This window comes from Diceros bicornis, chromosome 2 (genome assembly GCF_020826845.1).
Source record: "Diceros bicornis minor isolate mBicDic1 chromosome 2, mDicBic1.mat.cur, whole genome shotgun sequence".
NCBI classification, from domain to species: domain Eukaryota; kingdom Metazoa; phylum Chordata; class Mammalia; order Perissodactyla; family Rhinocerotidae; genus Diceros; species Diceros bicornis.
This window is the reverse complement of record NC_080741.1, coordinates 16,381,889-16,401,628: the sequence shown is the minus strand read 5'-3', so window position 1 is coordinate 16,401,628 and position 19,740 is coordinate 16,381,889. Positions and strand designations below refer to the sequence as shown.

The following is a 19,740-nucleotide window of genomic DNA, read 5'->3' as shown; positions in this document are numbered from 1 at the left end:
GCTCAGTGAGTGAAGCTCTCATTTACATAGGAATTGGTTTCATTTTTACAAAGAAATAAGAAATAATGGAGGCTTATAGTTGTGGATTTTTATTCCAATTTAAAAATTTTTAGCAAGTATTTCAAACAGAAAAATACAATACAGATAAAATCAAATATATCCAAGGGCTCTTTCTGACTCACCTGCAGCCAGTTTATGGCCTCTATTCTAAAGAGAACCAACCTTTTTAGTCTATTTTTTCTTTGAAACTATAAAAGCAATAAATTCTTTCTATAAACACAATGTTTTCTGGAAAGTTAAGTAGAGAATAGAGACTAACTAGAATATAATAGTCCTGGAAAAGGAAGGGAAGTTAAGACTACAGTACACTCTTGAAATTTATGACACCTCAAGATAAATATGAAAATAGTACTACTCTATTAGCCATAGATGTCAGAGTCACTGGCAAATTCAATATACTATTTTAAAAGTCATGCCTGAAAATCTTGACTTTCTTCCTCACTTTCATTACTAGCATGCACTAGTAGCCAGCTTCCTTCTTAAAGATTTTTCACATAGAAACAACTTTTCCCACTTTGAGAGGTACCACGGAGTAAAGAACAGTTTGTTGTTGCAGCACTGGGATGCAGATGCTGGATGGAGGGCCAAGCCTGCTCATTATCAAAGTTAATCACCCATGCACAACAGTTGCCCAGTGCATGATTTACATCTGTGCTTAGCATAATCACAAATTAGTACATTACGGAAGTAATGGACTTCCGGGTTCAGCTGCCAATGATCAAAGTCGCTAAGTTAAATCTATGAAGAAAAAAACAAAAACAAAGCAAAACATATCACACACAAGAATGTGTTTATATTTTAAGAATGAATTAATCTACTAATAAATTATAGGACAGTGGACCATGATCAAAAATATATTTCAGAGGCCGGACTGGTGGCATAGTGGTTGAGTTCGTGCGCTCCGTTTTGGCGGCCCAGGGTTTGAGGGTTCGGATCCCGAGCACGGAGCTAGGCACTGCTTATGTTGTGAGAGGCATCCCACATATAAGGTAGACGAGGATGGGCGCAGATTTTAGCCTGGGGTCAATCTTCCTTGGCAAAAAGAGGAGGATTGGCAATGGATGTTAGCTCAGGGCTAATCTTCCTCATACACACACACACTATATATATATATTTCATAAGAATGTTTAATTACACATTCATAAACTCTCATTAGCTCTATGCTTTGTCAAAAAAACAGATGAGGTGTTGCTTTATTTAAACTGCAACTGTATACATAATTTTCAGAATCACTATGGATTACAGATTAAAATAATCCTTACCTCAACAGAAAGAACGAAAAAAAAAATATGAAAAGTTGGGAGGGATTTTGAAGGTGATTTTAGATTACAAATTTACCTCAAGAAGATTTTATAAACTTCATGCACTTTCCCAATCTCCACTCGCACTCCTAGCTGAGAACCAGCCTTTTAGATTTTGGGGAAAAAGATATGTCACAAGGGACATCATTCTCAGGGCTGTGACTCATGATGTACATATAGGCTGTGAGGATATTATAGCCCCCAGAATTTGAAATGGCCACTTCTAACACTGTTTTCAGTCACGATTACTCTCTTCCATTAACTCTAAAACAACGACAAAACAAAATACAAGTGTGGAACCTAGTTTCAAAGATAATTAACTTACTTTTTGTGAAGGAATTCTCCAGCTGCCACAGCAACAGGGCGATGTGCTGAGTACACCAAGTGGTAAACATTTTCACAGTCTTCATTGGAAAGAGCTTCTTCACTTCCACTGAAAAATTCAGAAAGTAACATCTGAGCCAAAACGAATGTTTACTTTCAGTTCTACCTTTATTTACATTTTGTAAAGTTCATTATAAAAGCTCAAGGCATATTGATTTTATTTTCATCCTTTTTTCTTTTGCTGAGGAAGATTCGCCTGAGCCACTAGCCATTGCCAATTTTCCTCTTTTTGTATGTAAGACGCTGCCAGAGTATGGCCACTGACAGACGAGCAGTGCAGGTCCGCGCCTGGGAACCAAACCCCGGGCCGTCAAAGCAGAGTGTGCTGAACTTAACCACTAGTCCACTGAGGCTGGCCCAGATTTTCATCTCTTTTCAACCCTACTTTGAAATAAATTTTCCTCTTTAATTAAAAAAGACATTTAATGATTATAAAAAATAGATAAAACAGGAAAATAAAATGTCCACAGTTCTTCCTCCACACACCCATAGACAATGACTATTAATACCTTGGGAAATATATTAGCTCAAATTAGTTCAAGTTCTTTAAATGTGCATAAGATTTTTGTTGACAGGCACTGCGAATATATTTGTCCCTATTTCGTAGAGTTAAATTATTATTATGCTATATAACTCTTCTTTCTAGAATTATCTATTTTAAACTATATTTTATCACCATATACAATAGTATTTAGTATTCTTTCTACATAAAATGGATTCGGTAGTCACAACTATTCCTTTACTAAACACAAATTTCCCACCTTTCCATTCATGTATTAAAGTTTGAGCCATTTCTTAGTTTGTTGGAATGTGTCTTTAAGTATTTTTTTTTTCCAAAAAAGGAACATCTGTTTCCTGACTATTAACATGCTTAAAAATGTCTATGATATGATTATAGATTAATGACAACTAAATGAAGTATAGAATTCTTGCGCTGTCAAGATTCTTCACAAGATGTAAGGGTATAAACTCAATCCCCAGAATTTAATCTAGGAGATGCCTCAGAAGCTAGGAGGAGGTTAAGGGATCTGTCAAATAAACATAAAATTAGAGTGACCTTTGCAGCAGCACAAGGTGGTTGCATCACAGTATAAGGGAGAAACTATTTAGTTCTGAATGAAAAAGAGCTGGATATCAAAGATGGAAGATAAGATAGAAGCATTTTTTGAACTATACTTTTTTCCCTCTCAACAATGCCTGTTCTAATTCTGTGAAGCAAAAATAGTAGCCAGCGTAGTGTGAGTGGGTTATAATAGGCTTGTGATGGAACCAATAAGCAGTGGGAAATTAACAATAGGTATAGGCAAACTGGCTAGCTCATGAATTAACTCTCCCTGTATATCCCTTCCATATACTGAGAGTTATGAGATTACAAATGAAGGAGAGTTTTTAAGACTGCCAGGGAGGATTTACAAATTATAAACACAGGCTTTCTGTCCTGTAGCACAATTGTCTCTGCTCATGCTCAACTTATACCCCTAAATTATAAGGAGGGGCACAAGGCTAAGGCCTAAGTTTTAACCCCTTTATCCAATTATATATCATTAGCTCAATTAGCTAACACCCTCAAGAGAAAGTTAAACTCACAGAAAATTTAACAAGACATCTCAGGAACCCAAGCTCATAAGTGAAAGGAAAATAAATAATCTATACCAAAAAGAGAATTAACAGATGGAGAGAAAAAAGATTTAAAGGAAGTATAACAGCATGTTAAATGTGACTTTACCTGTTGTTTTGCAAAGTTTTGGTAGAGATTCCACAAACCAAGAAAAATAAGGCCAGATCATTTCAAGCAAAAGCTATAAGAAAGTGGAAGCTGGTTTTGTGATCCTTAGCTCATTACTGACCAAAATAATAAATAAATAAAAATTAGGAGATTGAGCAATACAATGGGTAGAGAGGATTTGTTTCAAGAGAAAGATGTCAGAGTGCTGTGGTACTCTGAAACGGCCTCCCCAAGCCAAAGTGGAGCACAAAGTTTCCGAGAACCACTATGAAAACTTTATAAACATTCCTTACAATTATGAAGAGGTTTAGGAAATAGTACTTGGTGCAGGGCTTAAAAAAGTCCTAATGTGAAAAGCTGACTAGAGCAACCTATGGAGGTAGATTAAGAAGAGAGGACTACAAGGGGAGTGAGTCGTACTTCATTCATTCAAAAATGGTCCATTTTGGGGCCGGCCCGGTGGCGCAAGCGGTTAAGTGCACACGTTCCGCTGTGGCGGCCCAGGGTTCGCCGGTTCGGATCCCGGGTGTGCACCGACGCACCACTTGTTAAGCCATGCTGTGGCGGCGTCCCATATAAAGTGGAGGAAGATGGGCATGGATGTTAGCCCAGGGCCAGTCTTCCTCAGCAAAAAAAGAGGAGGATTGGCATTGGATGTTAGCTCAGGGCTGGTCCTCCTCACAAAAAAAAAAAAAAAAAAAAAGGTCCATTTTCCTGTAGGCCAAATATGGAATACTTAAAGGGAGCTAGCCTGAATAGTTTTAAAAGACTTTGCCCAACAAGACTACTCATAGAGCAAACAACTCCAAAAGAAGAAACCTGAAAGCCAGGGGCTGAGTCATAAAGCAAATAGCCAGGGAGGCACTGTCCACTCTGGGAACTATAGTCACAAATACCTAGAAGTGGGGAGAGCTCTCTGAGAAATCCACAAAAAGACCAATGTACCTAATGAATTAGAACATCTGATACAGCTGGAGGGCCATAACTGTACCATTTAAATAAGACACGTTCTACCCTTATTTCCTCCTATGAAAATGCAGAAATGAACCTTAAAAATAGACTTTTAAAACCAGCCACACCATTTTCTAAATTCATGATGAAAGCAGGATTTTTTAGCCAAACAAGGTCTCAGGTGGTTTGAAAACACTCTTTAAGGAAGTAAATTAGCAGGAAAAGATAATCTTGGAGGCATCTATGAGATAATTAGTCTTCCCTGGAAATAAGGGGGAAAAAAATATCAAAGGAAAGTTTACTCCTGTCTAACTCAGCAAGTATTGAATCTAAATGAACAAGGAAGCAAAAAAAAAAAAAAAAGTATATCCTTAACAATACAGATCTTAAACTCTAGATGATTCCAATGAAACAGATGGGTGGGTGGAATGTCAGGGTACTTTTTTGTTCAAGGGAAAGATATTGATAAGCTCGTGAAATTTACAAGAAAAATATAACTAGGGGCCTAATATTTTAAAACAGATTTGAACAGAAAAAAACTCTTCATAAACAACAAGGAAGAATGGTATGTAAGGATAAAATGAATACTATTAGAAGGTGTACAGGGCCAGCCCCGTGGCTTAGCGGTTGAGTGCGCGTGCTCCCCTACTGGCGGCTGGGTTCGGATCCCTGGCACGCACTGATGCACCGCTTCTCCGGCTATGCTGAGGCCGCGTCCCACATACAGCAACCAGAAGGATGAGCAACTATGACATACAGCTATCTACTGGGGCTTTGGGGGAAAAAAAGAGGAGGAGGACTGGCAACAGATGTTAGCTCAGAGCTGGTCTTCCTCAGCAAAAAGAGGAGGATTAGCACGGATGTTAGCTCAGGGCTGATCTTCCTCACAAAAACAAAACAAAACAAAACAAAAAGAAGGTGTACAAATCATGAACACATCTGCTGATCTGTATACTGTGAAGTATACCAAGCAACAACTTATAAGGAAAGACACATCAACAACAGTAATTGGAGACTTCAACACATCCCTCTTAACAAGTAGATAAAAAATAAGCAAAGGTATACACATTTTGAATGACACAGCAAATAAATTCAAAATAATGAATATAAACACATAACTATCTACACAACATAGCTATATGTTGTTTTTAAACACACTGAGAAAATTTAGAAAATTGACCAAACCACTCAGAACACATTCTCAAATAATACAATAAATTAGAAAGGACAGTTTAAAAAAAACCTGATATATCTGGGGAGAACAAAAACATACTACTGAACAATCCATGTTTAAACTGAAAATCATGAAGGTAATAAAAATATTTATCATTGAATGTCTATGAAAATACTGTATGCCTAATTTTTTAGAAGACCAGTAAAATAAGTAGTACTTAAAGGTATTTTTATTACTTTAAATTTAACTATTAAAAAGCAAGAAACAAATGAGCCAAAGAAGCTAGTTCTTTGAAAATACTAAGATGGACAAATCTCTGGCATGACTGATCAAGAAAAAGAGGACACAGATGAAATAGAGGATGAAAAGGAGGAACTAACAAGAGAAATAGAGTTTTATGAAGTAATAAAAATATGAACTATAAAATAATAAATTTGAAAACTGTGATGAAATTGATATATTAAAAAAATTTACAAAAAGCCAAAATGAGCACAAGAAGAAACAAAAGTTAATTTAGATAGATAACCACTGAATAAGCAGAAATGGTAATCAAAGAACTTTTCCTCAAAAGAAACTCAAAACTGATACGGCTTTAACAAGAGAATTCTCTCACAGTCTCAAGGAAGAACTAATCTCTGTCCTAGAAAAATTTGTTTCAAAACACAAAAAAGGTGAGAGACTACTGAAGGTATTTCATAAAGAGATTATAACCTTGATTTCGAAGTTGGATAATGGACAAGAAAAAAAATGTCAAATTTACACATGAAGCACAGATGTGAAAATCCTAAATAAGATATTAAATATAACACTGTATTTAAGCAAAATACAGTAAAACCAAATATATCATGTTCAAATAGGATTTATTCTAGAAATGCAAGGGTGGTTTGCCATGAGACAAATCTATCAATTTGATTCAGGCTCATCAAGGTATGAAAGGAAAATTCCAGAAAACTCAGAATACAAAGAAGCTCTTCATCATGTATCAAAAATCCATCTCAGAAATCACAGAAACAAAGAACTCTAGATGCCTTATAAAGACAAAAAAAAAAATCCACCATCAGTGATACTTTTATAGTGCTAGAAGTCCTGGCTAATACAATTAGACAAGAGAATGAAACAAAAGTTTTAAAGTTAGGAATGCAGGAGATAAAACTGAAATTGTTTGCAGATGATACAATCTACATAGTAAACCCATAGAATCAACAAACCATCAGAATGCACAAGAGTTCTAATAGGTTGCACATATAAGACCAACATAAAAATTAATAGTTTCTCTGCCTCAGCAATGAAAACACTAAATACAAACCACATAACAATAAAACGATAAAATATTTAACAATTAACCTAATAAATAATGTAAATACCTCTATGAAAAAATTTAAACCTTATATAAAAGACCCAATGAGATTTGAATAAGGAAATGCATCATTTTCATGCATAAATAATACATAATTGTAAAGAATTCCATTCTCTCCTAAATTTACCATAAAATTAAATGCAGTTCTAATATTTAAAATCTCAGCCAAAGTTCTGGAGGAACAAGACAAACATACTTTAAAAATTCATATAGAAAAAAAATCCACAAGTAGCTAAGTGGATTTAAAAATAAAAGTTAAAGAAGAAGGAACCACCCAATAAGAGAAGGCCATACTTATAACATATAACATACAGTATATTCTAAAGCTACAATAAGAAAGAGTAAAGTACTAAAGCAAAAAGTGGTAAAAAGACATCAAAACAACAGGTCCTGGCAAAGATGATATTTAGTACATGATGGATGTGGCATCACAAAGAAGGGAGGGGAGGATTTGTAATGACTTTGCTAGCATCTACATTCTCTCACACAGATTCTTCCTAGTTTTTAGTCAAAGCTCTATCGATAAAACTTACTATCACTATTTATAAATCTCTATCATATTAATGACATAATTTAAATGCCTTATTTCCTTTCTCCTACTTCTATACCATTCTAAAGAAGCCTATTTGAAAATGCTATCTCTTTCGAAACCTTCTCTCTCTCTCTTTTTTAAACTGAAAAGCATGTTTCTTCACTGATATTTCCTCTGGACTGCATAAAAGAACTTTTATTTGGAGGAAACACAACAGTCAAAATAAAAACAAAAAGAGAGAAAAACAAAAAACTTTTTTTGTGTGTGTGAGGAAGACCAGCCCTGAGCTAACATCTGATGCCAATCCTCCTCTTTCTGCTGAGGAAGACTGGCCCTGGGCTAACACCTGTGCCCATCTTCCTGTACTTTACATGGGACACCGCCACAGCATGGCTTGACAAGTGGTGCGTCAGTGCGCGCCCGGGATCTGAACCTGTGAACCCTTGGGCCACTGAAGCAGAGTGTGCGCACTTAACCACTACGCCACCGGGCCGGCCCCAGAGAACATTTTTTTTTCAAGCCTAACCTTAAAAGGTAAAAGTAGAACCTAAAGTGATAAGAATATATATTAGGGTTATATATGTGACGTATATCAATAATGCTGAGAAAAAGACATTAAAATATCAACAGATTAAATTAAAATATTAACAAATACTACACTTACTGAAGTATCAGAGTAACCAATCGAATAGCTTCCACAGCAACATCATATTCCTTATCAAGTGTCATTGAAACAATGCGATCCTGAAAAAAAAGTTACAAATCAAACCAACCTGGAGCAGAAAATAAGTTGGGAGAGATCTAAAGTAATGTATTTTGGGGAGTACATGCAAGACTAAGGATAGATTAAATGAAAAGGTTTACCCTTGAAACTGTATCATCATAGTCCTAGTCATACAAAGGAAGCACTAGCATAAATGTTGATAATCTACAATCTGTCTCATCAATTGGCATTCTCTAACACTGAGACAAAGTAACCTTAACTTGCAAAATTAATATAATCACAAAAAGCTGTATATAAACAAAGTCTTATTTTAAGCAGGAGAACCTTCTGTCAAAGGCAATAAATAAGAACTCAGAGTGGTAATATCTTCTGCAAAGCAGAGATCCATTCATCTATTTAATATAGCTTAATGAGTGGTGCACAGGTCCACGCCCGGGATCTGAACCAGTGAACCCCAGGCCGCCGAAGTGGAGGGCACGAACTTACCCACCACACCACCAGGCTGGCCCCTATAACTAGCATTTTTAAAGTGAAAAATACAGTAAGCTAAGCATTCTTGACGCTTACCTTGAATCGGTTTGTGAACAGCTCCAATTTGGGGAATAATTCTCTATTGGTATATAAACTTTGTAGAGCTTTCAAACACTTCAGCCTGACTTCTCCTTGCTGCAGAAATACGAATAAAACCACAAGAGATGTGATCAATTCCATGCCACAAAGGTTGAAAAGATTTTCAAGTCTATATGAAGACTAAAGTAATTTTCAGCTTAACCATTCCATTTACTTCATATTGTAATTCAACACAGGGTGGAACTGAGCTATTGTACAGTCTATTGCACTTATATTTAATTAAAAATGCACTGAAAACCCCTTCGTTACTTGACAGTAAGCTACAACTTTTTCAAATGTGCATCAATTCTGATTCAACATGGAGTATTTCCCATGTTATATGTGGCACCTTGAGAGAATTTTTAACCTATGATTTTAAATAGAGAAGGGTATGTTAGTATGTCCTTTATGCTACTGAATAATCCTGCAGAAAAGCCTAATTTCATATTAAAGTTATTATTTACTCATTTAACAAATATTTACTGGATGCCTTTTTTATTCCAGAAAGAACAGTTAGGAAAACAAATAAAGAGCAAATGTTTAAATCAGAGGCAAAATGATAGAGTGAAGTGTCCTCGGGCTGCTATTTACTCATGGAATATCTCTAATAAAGTCATTAACTTGGAGTAGATGTTGGTGATCAAAGCACATTCAGGATCACCTAGAAATTTAGCCAACTCTCTCAAAAGATTCAAAGAAGACTGAAGTTTCTATGTTCAAAAAGAAGCAACGTGTTGTAAGACTAGAAGTTCAAGTTCTGGAATCAGACAAAACTAGATTTTATTTCCAATTCTGTAGCTTATTAGCTACATGAGAGATAGCAAGTATATTACTCACTCTGATACTCAGTTTTGTCATGTATAAAATGGTGATAACCAACTTCAGAAGGTTGTTGTAAGGATTAAATGCAGAGGTATGCTGGGAAAAGTTTTAACAACCAGCTCTGGGGAATGGGGCCCTGAACTGTTGCATTTGCAGATTTATGGAAAATAAATACTTCCTCCATGGCCAATTTCAAGCTACCAATGAGATGTTACTGAACTTGTATTTGCAAATGGATGTGCACAATCTTGCTCTTGCAAGCTGATTCAAGGTAGCTCTAGCACACCACTGAATATGATGATGTTTGTTGGTAAAGTCTTTAACAGAGATACCTTAGTAGATGGCTGGCCCAGATCCTGTATCCTAACAGAAGAGGCTGATCTTCCCGCTTCCTCCTATGTTGACAGCTAATGGCTCATATCTGCACCTGTCTCTGGAGAACTGACCAGGGTTGAAAAGAACCACCTGGCATAGAGATTCCTGGGAGGTTATGCTCTACCTTGCCTCTCTTGTCCACACCCTTTCCTTCCTCCAGGCTGAGGCCCACAGCCAGTACGGAATGATATAGGGTAAAACAGCCCAACCTCCTTGCCTCAGAGCAGGACAACCTCCGAGGTGCAATTTATTCTTCAAAGCTCCTTGTAAGAGCATGCTGAAAGAAGACTTCGCCTGAAACCACATTTCTGTTAGTGTGTTTTCTGCTTTATCCTATTTTCCTGACTTTCTTATAGGCTTCTCTTCAGAGAACAAACCTGAATCACTAGCACAAAAATCTGACTCAGGCTTAGCTTCTATGGAATGTGATCTAAACAGCTGGTACCAAGCATGGTCCCAGGAAGAAGACTTTAATGATGGGATTCTGGGGTTGGATCACTTGAAGGAAGGATTACTATGAGGAAGGACCCAATTACTGGTGGTAGGTGAAGTATTGATAGTCTCTGATGTAGGATAGTAGCCATTTGCTAGTTCACTTGTGGGTGAAAGGAGATGTGCATTTAGCTTATACAGCATGCCTAGCATTTGAAGGAGCAGGGTGAACGGTAACTATAAGGACTATGGAACTGGGTGACTAAGTGTCACTGAGATGCCAAAGAGAGAAAATGACAGGCTAATTGATCACCCGTTTAAAGCAAGTGTTTAAAGAGACACTTATCTCTTGTAGATAAACAGCTGATCATACTGAAGACTAGGCTCAGGACTCAATTTTAAAGATGGCAGAATTTAAGGGACTCTGCACCCAGGCAAGACTCCCCTGCCACAATCAGGGCCATAAAGGAAAGAAGTACAAGTCTAAAGAATATCTGGGTGGATGCAGCTGAGAACCTTGAACTCCAAGTTGCATGAACTCATGGGCCTGAAAATAAGGTTGATGTCCCCTTGTTAGAGGATAATATGTCCCATCGTCCCTCCTACCCCCAGGACTAAATGGAAGCCTCAAACGAAGCAAGTGCCTTAAGGGCAATGCTAGTAGCCCTCCTCATTTGCTACACCAACCTCCCCTTGTGGTCACCAGACCAAGGTCAAATCTCAGCATGGCCCAAATGGAGAAGCACCGGGTCGGCTAAGGGAGGAGAAGGATTATATGTTACAAGTGCTGCAGGGTTGGGCCAATTTGAACCAGCAAGAACCAGGAGAATATGCTAGGGAGTGGTTGCTGAGGGTACTGGACCAGGGAGTAGGAATATAAAACAGAACATGGGAGAATTTTTGGATATAGGGCACTTTCCCATAACTCAGGATTTAAGGCCTTGTTGAGGTCCCCTGGAAATGGCCTAACACATTGCTGGATGGCTCTTGGAAAAAGCAATGGTGCATATTAAACGAAACAGATGCCAGAATCATTGTGACAGACCATGAAGGAACAAATTTAAAGATCCAGGGAAGTAATAAGTCCAGAAAAGATCTATTATATAAGCTCAGAAGACCTATCAGTTGAGTATGTTCCCCCAGGAGCATCCAGAAAATACTATTTACCAAGGCAATAAGGAAAAGATTGGTGATAGGGGCAAAGGCATTACTGAGAAGCTCCATAGTGACTGTGTTCTGTAGGCTAGGGTGGCAGTAGGAGATACTCAAACTGAATTTAGCTTCCAGTAGCAACAGAGATGACAACATCACAGAATAGCAGAGACAACGCAGCATCAACTACCTATTAGATTCAAGGGGGCATAATAATTGTAGTGGGCAGCAAGGTTGAAGGGCAGCCCAGGAGGATCTATGGAGGTGGCTCACAGGACATGGTATTCCTGGAGGCAAGACAAGTAGAAAGCCAACAAGTATCACATAATCACAAGAGACAAACAATGGGTGAGCAAAAGACTAAGAACAGCTGTGCCATTGTAAAATGAAAATCCCAGATCTAAGATTGCATGTAAGTAGTTTCCTTACTTCTCTCCAACTACAGATTTGAAAATAAGGCCAAAAAAGAGGAACTTACTCCATCCATCCACGTTCACAGCAAATTATTAATCAAATCTTATCTTCACCTTGTCCAGTGATGCCTCCCAATCAACTACCTCTCAAGTCTTGGTTCTTCACCTATAACATGCCCTGCCTACATCACAGGAACTTAACAATTAAATAAGGTCATACCCACAAAAGTACTTAGAAAACTGTAAAATACTTAGAGGAAAACTCTGGTTGCCTTTTTGGTAACTGCTCTACTGTACTCTGAAGCTATTCCTATTGTAGTACCTAAATGCTTTACTGTTCTCCCATTACATAAAATCTTATTCAAATCTCAATACTGTGTAACACAGTGCGTAACAAATAGTCACTGCTCAATAAATATTTTTTTTTTGTGAGGGAGATCAGCCCTGAGCTAACATCCATGCTAATCCTCCTCTTTTTGCTGAGGAAGACCGGCTCTGAGCTAACATCTATTGCCAATCCTCCTCCTTTTTTTCCCCCAAAGCCCCAGTAGATAGTTGCACGTCATAGCTGCACATCCTTCTAGTTGCTGTATGTGGGACGCAGCCTCAGCATGGCCAGAGAAGCGGTGCGTCGGTGCACGCCCGGGATCTGAACCCGGGCCGCCAGTAGCGGAGTGCGCGCACTTAACCGCTAAGCCACCGGGCCGGCCCTCAATAAATATTTTTTAAATGAATAACTATATAAATACATGAAAACAGAAAAGAAACACAGAAAGATAAAATGATTTGTTGAGGGAGGGGGCTGTGCATATATGTCAAAGGCTCTTCAACCTATCAATATTTTTCCAAAATTACTTTTGGGAAAAAATATTCAGAGCTATAAACAGTATTGTGTAGCATAACAGCCTGATTTCAAAATGAGTTGTATTTTTTTTTTTTTTGGTGAGGAAGTTTAGCCCTGAGCTAATAACACCTGTTGCCAATCCTCTTCTTTTTGCTGAGGAAGATTGGCCCTGGGCTCACACTTGTGCCCATTTTCCTTTACTTTATATGTGGGATGTCTGCCACAGCATGGCTTGAGAAGCTGTGTGTAGGTCCGCATCTGGGATCTGAACCTGCGAACCCTGGGCCTCTGAAGCAGAGCACGCAAAATTAACCACTACACCACGAGGCTGGCCTCCATAATGAGTTGTATTTTTAAGGGACAATAATTCACACTTCTAGGAAAAAATGCTGATTGTTATTAAAATACGTATGTATAACATGAATCCTTCAACGGGAATAATGTGAAAGAGTTAAAATGAAGCAAATTCCGGTGGCCTGTCAAGAAGTGCATGTGTCTGTATCTGGCAGGAGTGAAGAGAGTAAAGAGAAGGAACAGACTTTTTGTTAGTTTTACTGGGACATAACTGATATACAAAAAACTTCATGTTTGTTTGATGAGTTCGGATATATGCATACATGCAGGATACTATTACAACCAAGGCAATACACATATCCGTCACCTCCAAAAGTTTCCTTGTATCCCTTTTTCTTTTCTTTTTTTTAATTTGGTAAGAAGAGAACAAGTAGTCTTGAGACGGACATTGTTATGCACTGTTGGGAAAGGCAGTCTTGTGTATGCAGTCTTCTGACCTCCACTTGGCTGTATAAGAATAAGCCTTGGGCTTGGAACACTTCCTTACCAAGAGATACAGAGGAGCCAACAAAACACACCACGGCATGGTGGAAACAAAACGGCTACTCAGCCCCATTGAGAGGGTGATGCCAGCTCTGGGGGTGAGTGGTGGTCATGGACTGACTGAGGTGCTGGCCTCCCTCTGGCCATATGGGGATAAATGGGATACAGATGATCTCCTTGTCAACAGGGCTGAGCTGGTGCAATGGATGAGGGTGGAAATGTGAAGTGGGTCCTAAAAAGAGTGGGAAACTATATTCTGCCTCTTGGACGCCTCTGTCCTCCCATGCCACCTCCAACTCCCATGGTATCTCAGGGGTCACAAATGATGTTTGAGAGAAGTAAAGGGGTCTCATGCAGGAAAATTCACCTGATCCAAGCTGCTTGCAGGCCTTAAATAAGACTTGTTTTCACTCAATGCAAAACGACCAATGAAAACAAAACTGTTGAAATGAAGTCCTTTTCTGAAAGTGAAATAGGAAAACTGAAGGACAGACATGGACATGAGCAAGGGGAGTCTCATGCAGCCTGGTCGGTGCATCTGTTTGATGAAGGGGCACTTGAGACTCAAATGTCTAGGGCTGAACAGTACAGTTAGGGATGGGGTCAAGGTCTCTGTGTCCCCACTGGGGACCAGAGGCCCTATGCCCCTGTCAGGATAGAAGGAAAGTGAGGGGGAGATTCAGAATTTTATGGAATTCTTGGATACTAGTGCCCAAATGACAATAATCCCAGGTCCCCAAAGGGATAGGATTAAAATAGTGGCTTTGGGTGGTTTTGGGGAGGATGTAGTTACCCATGAGAGACAAGTCCACATGTGCTTATAGATGGGGCCCTGTGGACCATTCAGGCGCCAATGGTTGTGGTTCCCACCACCAAGTACATAATAGGCATTAACATTTTGGCTGCGTGCAGTACTGAACACCATCATCGCCTCCAGGGGTATGCACCATAACAAGGACAAATTGAAGCATAATGGGCCAGGTGCATTCTTGGCCAACTCCTGAGTTGCCCAAACCGTGAAACACTGTTCAACAAATATACTGAATCTATGGTAGGTAAAAGGACACTATTCTGTCAATTCAAGACTTAAAACAAGCAGAGGTGCTGATAACCACCCTATCACAATTTAAGAGCCCAGTCTGGTCAGTAAGGAAGGCCTCTAGAGCCTGGAGATTGACGGACTACCACAGGTTAAACAGGGAAGTTCCAGCTTTGGACCCAGCAGTCCCTAATATTATCACCATCACTGAGACAGTGGCAACCCATATAGGAAACTAGTACACTGTTACTGATGCGGCTAATGCCTTTTACTTGATCCCTTTGCAGAATGAGGATCAGGACCAATTTGTGTTTACATGGAAGAGCCTGCAATATACTTTGACTGTACTTCTGCAGGGATACCTGAATTCCTCTGCAATATGCCACCGTGGGAAGGGCTTGATCCTCAACAAGCTTGAGTCCACACAGAAATTTTAGTCATTATATTAACATCCATTATGCTAATGACATCCAGATAGCAGGGTCAACCGAAAAACATGCAGCTATAGTGCTGCACATAGTCAGTGATAAAACGATTAGTGCCAATTTGACTATAAATCCAGATAAAGTCCAGGCTCTCGCACAGCAGGTGCAATTCCTAGGGGCTAACTTGGCAAAAAGCCAAAAGGTATCTGAGAGACGATCAAACAAAAACCGTAGGCCCTGGCAGCATCCACTAATAAAAGGGAGGCCCAATAGCTAGTGGGCCTCTTTGCATGATGGAAACAGCATGTGTCCCACCTACGTGCTCTCTTGGTCCCTTTAACCAAGGAGAGCTGTGAACAGCCAGTTTTAAATGGGGCCCTTTACAGCAGCAGGCCCTGGAAGCTGTTCAACAAGCCGTGGCCCAGGCACAGCCTCCAGGACCTCTGAAGCCTGGTAGCCTGATGGAACTAGGTTCCAATACAGGTTTCTGCAACTCTCCCACATTGATTGGAGTCTATGGCAATAGGAAACTACCACTGGGGTGCACTGGCTTCTTGGATTCTAGACCCACAAAATTCCGGAAGCTGCCACCCCGGGACATCCCTTTCGAATGACATTTCCTTGCTTGCTATTGTGAAATGGTAGAGATGGAGCATCTTACGGCTGGAGGGCCACATGTGACGGTGCAACCTCAACTGCCCATTACCACTTCGGTGATGACAAAGCCTACCAATAAAACTGGAAAGGCTCAACAAAGCTCAATCATAAAATGGAAATGGTACCTGGCCAGAATCCCAAGGGACCAGTAGGCTCCATAAGCAAATAGCCAGCTCACCAGAAAGGCCCAAACAACCTTTAGGGGATGCTTTAGCCCCTCCTGGGGCTATTTGGGGCCAAGATTCAAAGACATGCCTGCTGACAGTATGGCATGGTTTACTGACAGCTCTGTGAAACTAAAGGCAGATGGGGTCCGCTGGGTTGCAGCTGCCATCCAGCCAATGGATGGCCACCTTTTAACTGAGACCAGATATGGGCCAACCAATGGGCCAAGCTTCGGTATGTGGTGATGGCTGTGCAGGCAACCCTTACTCTATGCCTTGATACATTTTCACCAACTCATGGGCTGTTGCCAATGGCCTAGCCATCTGGTCAGGAGAATGGCAACTAAAAGACTGGACAATTAAGGGAACTCCTGTATGAGGAAAAGAACTATGGCAACAGCTTGCTGCCTGGGAAGAAAAAAAACACATTAGTCATATGGATACTCACAGGAAAGGACCTTATAAAATAAAAACATAAACAGAACTCGTGTGATTCTTACCAATGTATTCAAATCATCCAGAGAGGAGAATTGGGACACATTAACCAAGGACTGGGACCCACTTGAGTCTGGAAGATTGATCACATCAAACCCGACCCCAGCCATGGGCACAAATGTCCTCACTGCCATTAACACCTACTCAGGCTATGATATTGCTATTCTAGCCTGGCTTGTGGATGCTGAAACTACCATAGCGGCCGTTAAACAAAACTTACGTCATATTTTTGGGTACTCCATGGGACTTCACTCTGACCAAGGAACATCCTTCACTGTCCAAGCAAGACAACAAGGGGAACACTCTCATGGAATATGATGAACTTTCCATGCACCCTATTACCTGCATGTCAATGGAGCCATGGAAAAAATGAACAGCTGACTTAACCAACAATTAAAGAAAGGATACCAAGACAGTCTGCTAGTGGATTGGTACCCCCATCCGACTATGGCTATATGGCTGCTAAACACTGCATTCCAGTGCAAGGGAAACTGCAGTGCATGCTGAGAAATACCCAGCTTGGATGGGAGTGGACTAGGCAATCGCATTTAGGCTGTGCCTGCAAAACCCCAATCTCAGGATACCAATCATTCTTTTTCTTTTTTCCCTTTGGAATGTAAGTCTCTGGGGAGGTCTGTGGTTCCGGCTGCCATAGCACCCCAGACAGGGCACCCTGACTCTAATTTGGATGCGATGCTTCCCTTGGGAACCTCTCTCCTATGGAATACCACAAGAGTGGGAGACAAAATCAAGGAGTACCAGGGAACATTTGACCCTTCCAATCAGGTGCGTGATGTCATCGGACATGTTGAATTTGTGCAGGATGTGACCTCCTTTCCTGGACTGGCTGAGGCCAAAAAGTCTGGGTCAAGGAACAAGGGCATGCGTGCTCACAGAGGCAGTAGCATCAGTAGTGGGACCAACAGTCTGGACTGCAATATCTGGGCAGCCAGCACCACAAGTACTAGGCCAGAGCATCTCTGGCCTCAAGAGGTTCATAGAGTGGCAGAGGGGTGGGAACATTAATCTTTCCTCTTCTCATTCCTACAGAATCTTCTGCTGTGCCTGGTACAACACCACCCTGATAAAAATCAGTACAGCCATAGTGAGAGGAGGCAAACTTAAACAATGCTGGATTTGTCATCCCAGAATGAAGTCCCTCTCATCCCGCACTCCCATTGTAATGGTCTGGCTGATACACAACTACTCAGACCTTCCTCAAGCTATCAATGGGTCAAATCGCCAGGTGACTCCTTCCACAAAGGTCCAGATGAGGCATGCTCCGGAGTCCCCTGCTTTAATATTACCTATGATGTAACAGAAAAAGACCTCTATACAAGAATGGTTATTACTGATCTATATTGACATTTCAGATTTTGACGTCTCATGTATAACTTTTCTCTCTCTGCAACCTCACGGCAAAAGCAGGCTGAGACTAAATATAACTGGACTAGTCAGCATTATGAGAACAAATCCCTGATGAGTGTCACCTGCACCCCTCTGGGTTATGTATTTCTCTGTGGACCCCAATGTGCAACAGAACGTCTGCCTCCACAGGAAGGATTTTGTTGCCTTGGAGTTATAGGGCTCACTGTCCATGTCAGCAACCACACAGAGCATTGGAAAGGACCCACTTTGCTAACACACCACAGAGTGGCTCACAGTATCCTCCTGGGAGACAAACTAACCACTGGTTTCATTCTGCTGTCCAAATTCTAATATTGGGCATAGGTATACAGGCCCTAGAAAAAAATGGTGTACAACCTGTCCTTAACCATGGCACAAATAGCTAACGCTACTGTCCAAGCCATACAAGACCAACAAGACTCAGTAAACTCACTAGTCAAGGTGGTGACGGATAAGCAAATAGCTCTCAATTATCTGCTGGCAGAAAGGGTGGCGTTTGTGTTACTGCCAGCATTTCTTGCTGTGTATCAACAATTCACGGAATTTAAAAACTGAGCTGGTGACTATCCATGCTCATGTGGAATGGTTATCAGCTGTACATTCACAGTCCTCCCGTACTCACTTTTTGACTTCTTTAGTTGGCTTAATCCAGGCACTTGGAGTTCCTGGTTGAAGACAGCCTCCAGGGAGGCCTGATCGTCCTCCTGGGTCTGCCTCTTCTAATGACCTTAGTAAAGTGTTGTCTCCAAATGACAAGGAGGCTCTATGAGGAATCCACATCCATAGAGGTTGTTCAAGGACCCCAGTGGACCCAACCCCACCTCCAAGTTTGGGGTGCATGATGGTCCTACAGGATTTGAAATATTTTATCTGCCACTTCAGTGGCCCACCCCAGTGGGGGTGGACTCTTAGGAAAGGCAGTCTTTTGACCCTGACTTGGCTGCATAAGAATGGGCCTTGGGCTTGGAACACCTCCTTATCAAGAGATAAGTGCCCTCACAGCCTGTGCTGAGTTTATCACCTTGTGTGAGAATACCTTTCCTATTTCAGACTTAATGTGTGTTCTTTTGTTCTGCTTAAGCATGTGCCTCATGTGGCACCTGGCCAACTCCACTAAATAAATCTCTTCCCTGAGGGGAGGGGACAGAGCCCTTAGTTCTGCGGCATAAGAGGGGTGCATGCAGGCAACTGCTTTGTGTTGACTGCTGGGAGCGACCTTCTGGTCATGGGGGACTGACACCTACTACTGAAGCTGATCTTGTTCTGTCTCTTCTCTTTGTAAGTAAAGCATTGTTCCATCCAGTGCTTGACTGTGTTGTGTTTTCCTTGGCAACTCTGATATCAAGATGCAGCGGGCAAAAGTGTCTGAACTTCTACTTCTGGTGATAGGCAACAGGCGACATTTGCTTGACATATACAGAGCTAAAAAGGTTTTCACTGAACTTAAGAGAAACAGATTATGGGATGAGTCAACACAAAGAAGAGGACATGGGGTGGACTAACTGAAAATAGATCCCACCCAAGCACTACAGAGATTTTGATTTGACATGAGGAATCAAGCAATGCAAGGAAGTAGAAGAAATGGTACACATAAGCTAAAAGCAAAAACGGTATAGAGCAATACTGACAAACTGGAAAAGATAGAGAAAGGCAATCTAGTGTCATGAGCATAAATAAAGAGATTAAGATATTTAGCCCAGAACACAGAGATTACTTGAGCTATATTTAAATTAGACCTATTCTGTTTCACCCTCAATGACAGAACTAATTTTCTACTGACCAAAATAAAACTTATATAAATTGGCAGTATTATAAAAATAAGTTTGTCTTCTTTACGAGGTAGACTAGGTTCTAACCTCT

General features: G+C 40.4%; 1 protein-coding gene across 3 annotated transcripts in view; it reads right to left on the bottom strand.

Moving 5' to 3' along the window:
* The window catches only part of STAG1 (STAG1 cohesin complex component), a 366,147-nt gene that overhangs the window by 99,021 nt on the left and 247,386 nt on the right, over positions 1–19,740 (bottom strand). For all 3 annotated transcript variants that reach the window (XM_058552570.1, XM_058552581.1, XM_058552562.1), the window contains 3 exons: positions 8,777–8,875; positions 8,150–8,229; positions 1,687–1,794 (listed from right to left, as the gene is read on the bottom strand). In XM_058552570.1, coding sequence (XP_058408553.1) covers positions 1,687–1,794; positions 8,150–8,229; positions 8,777–8,875 — 287 coding nt within the window. The remainder of the gene's footprint in view (positions 1–1,686; positions 1,795–8,149; positions 8,230–8,776; positions 8,876–19,740) is intronic.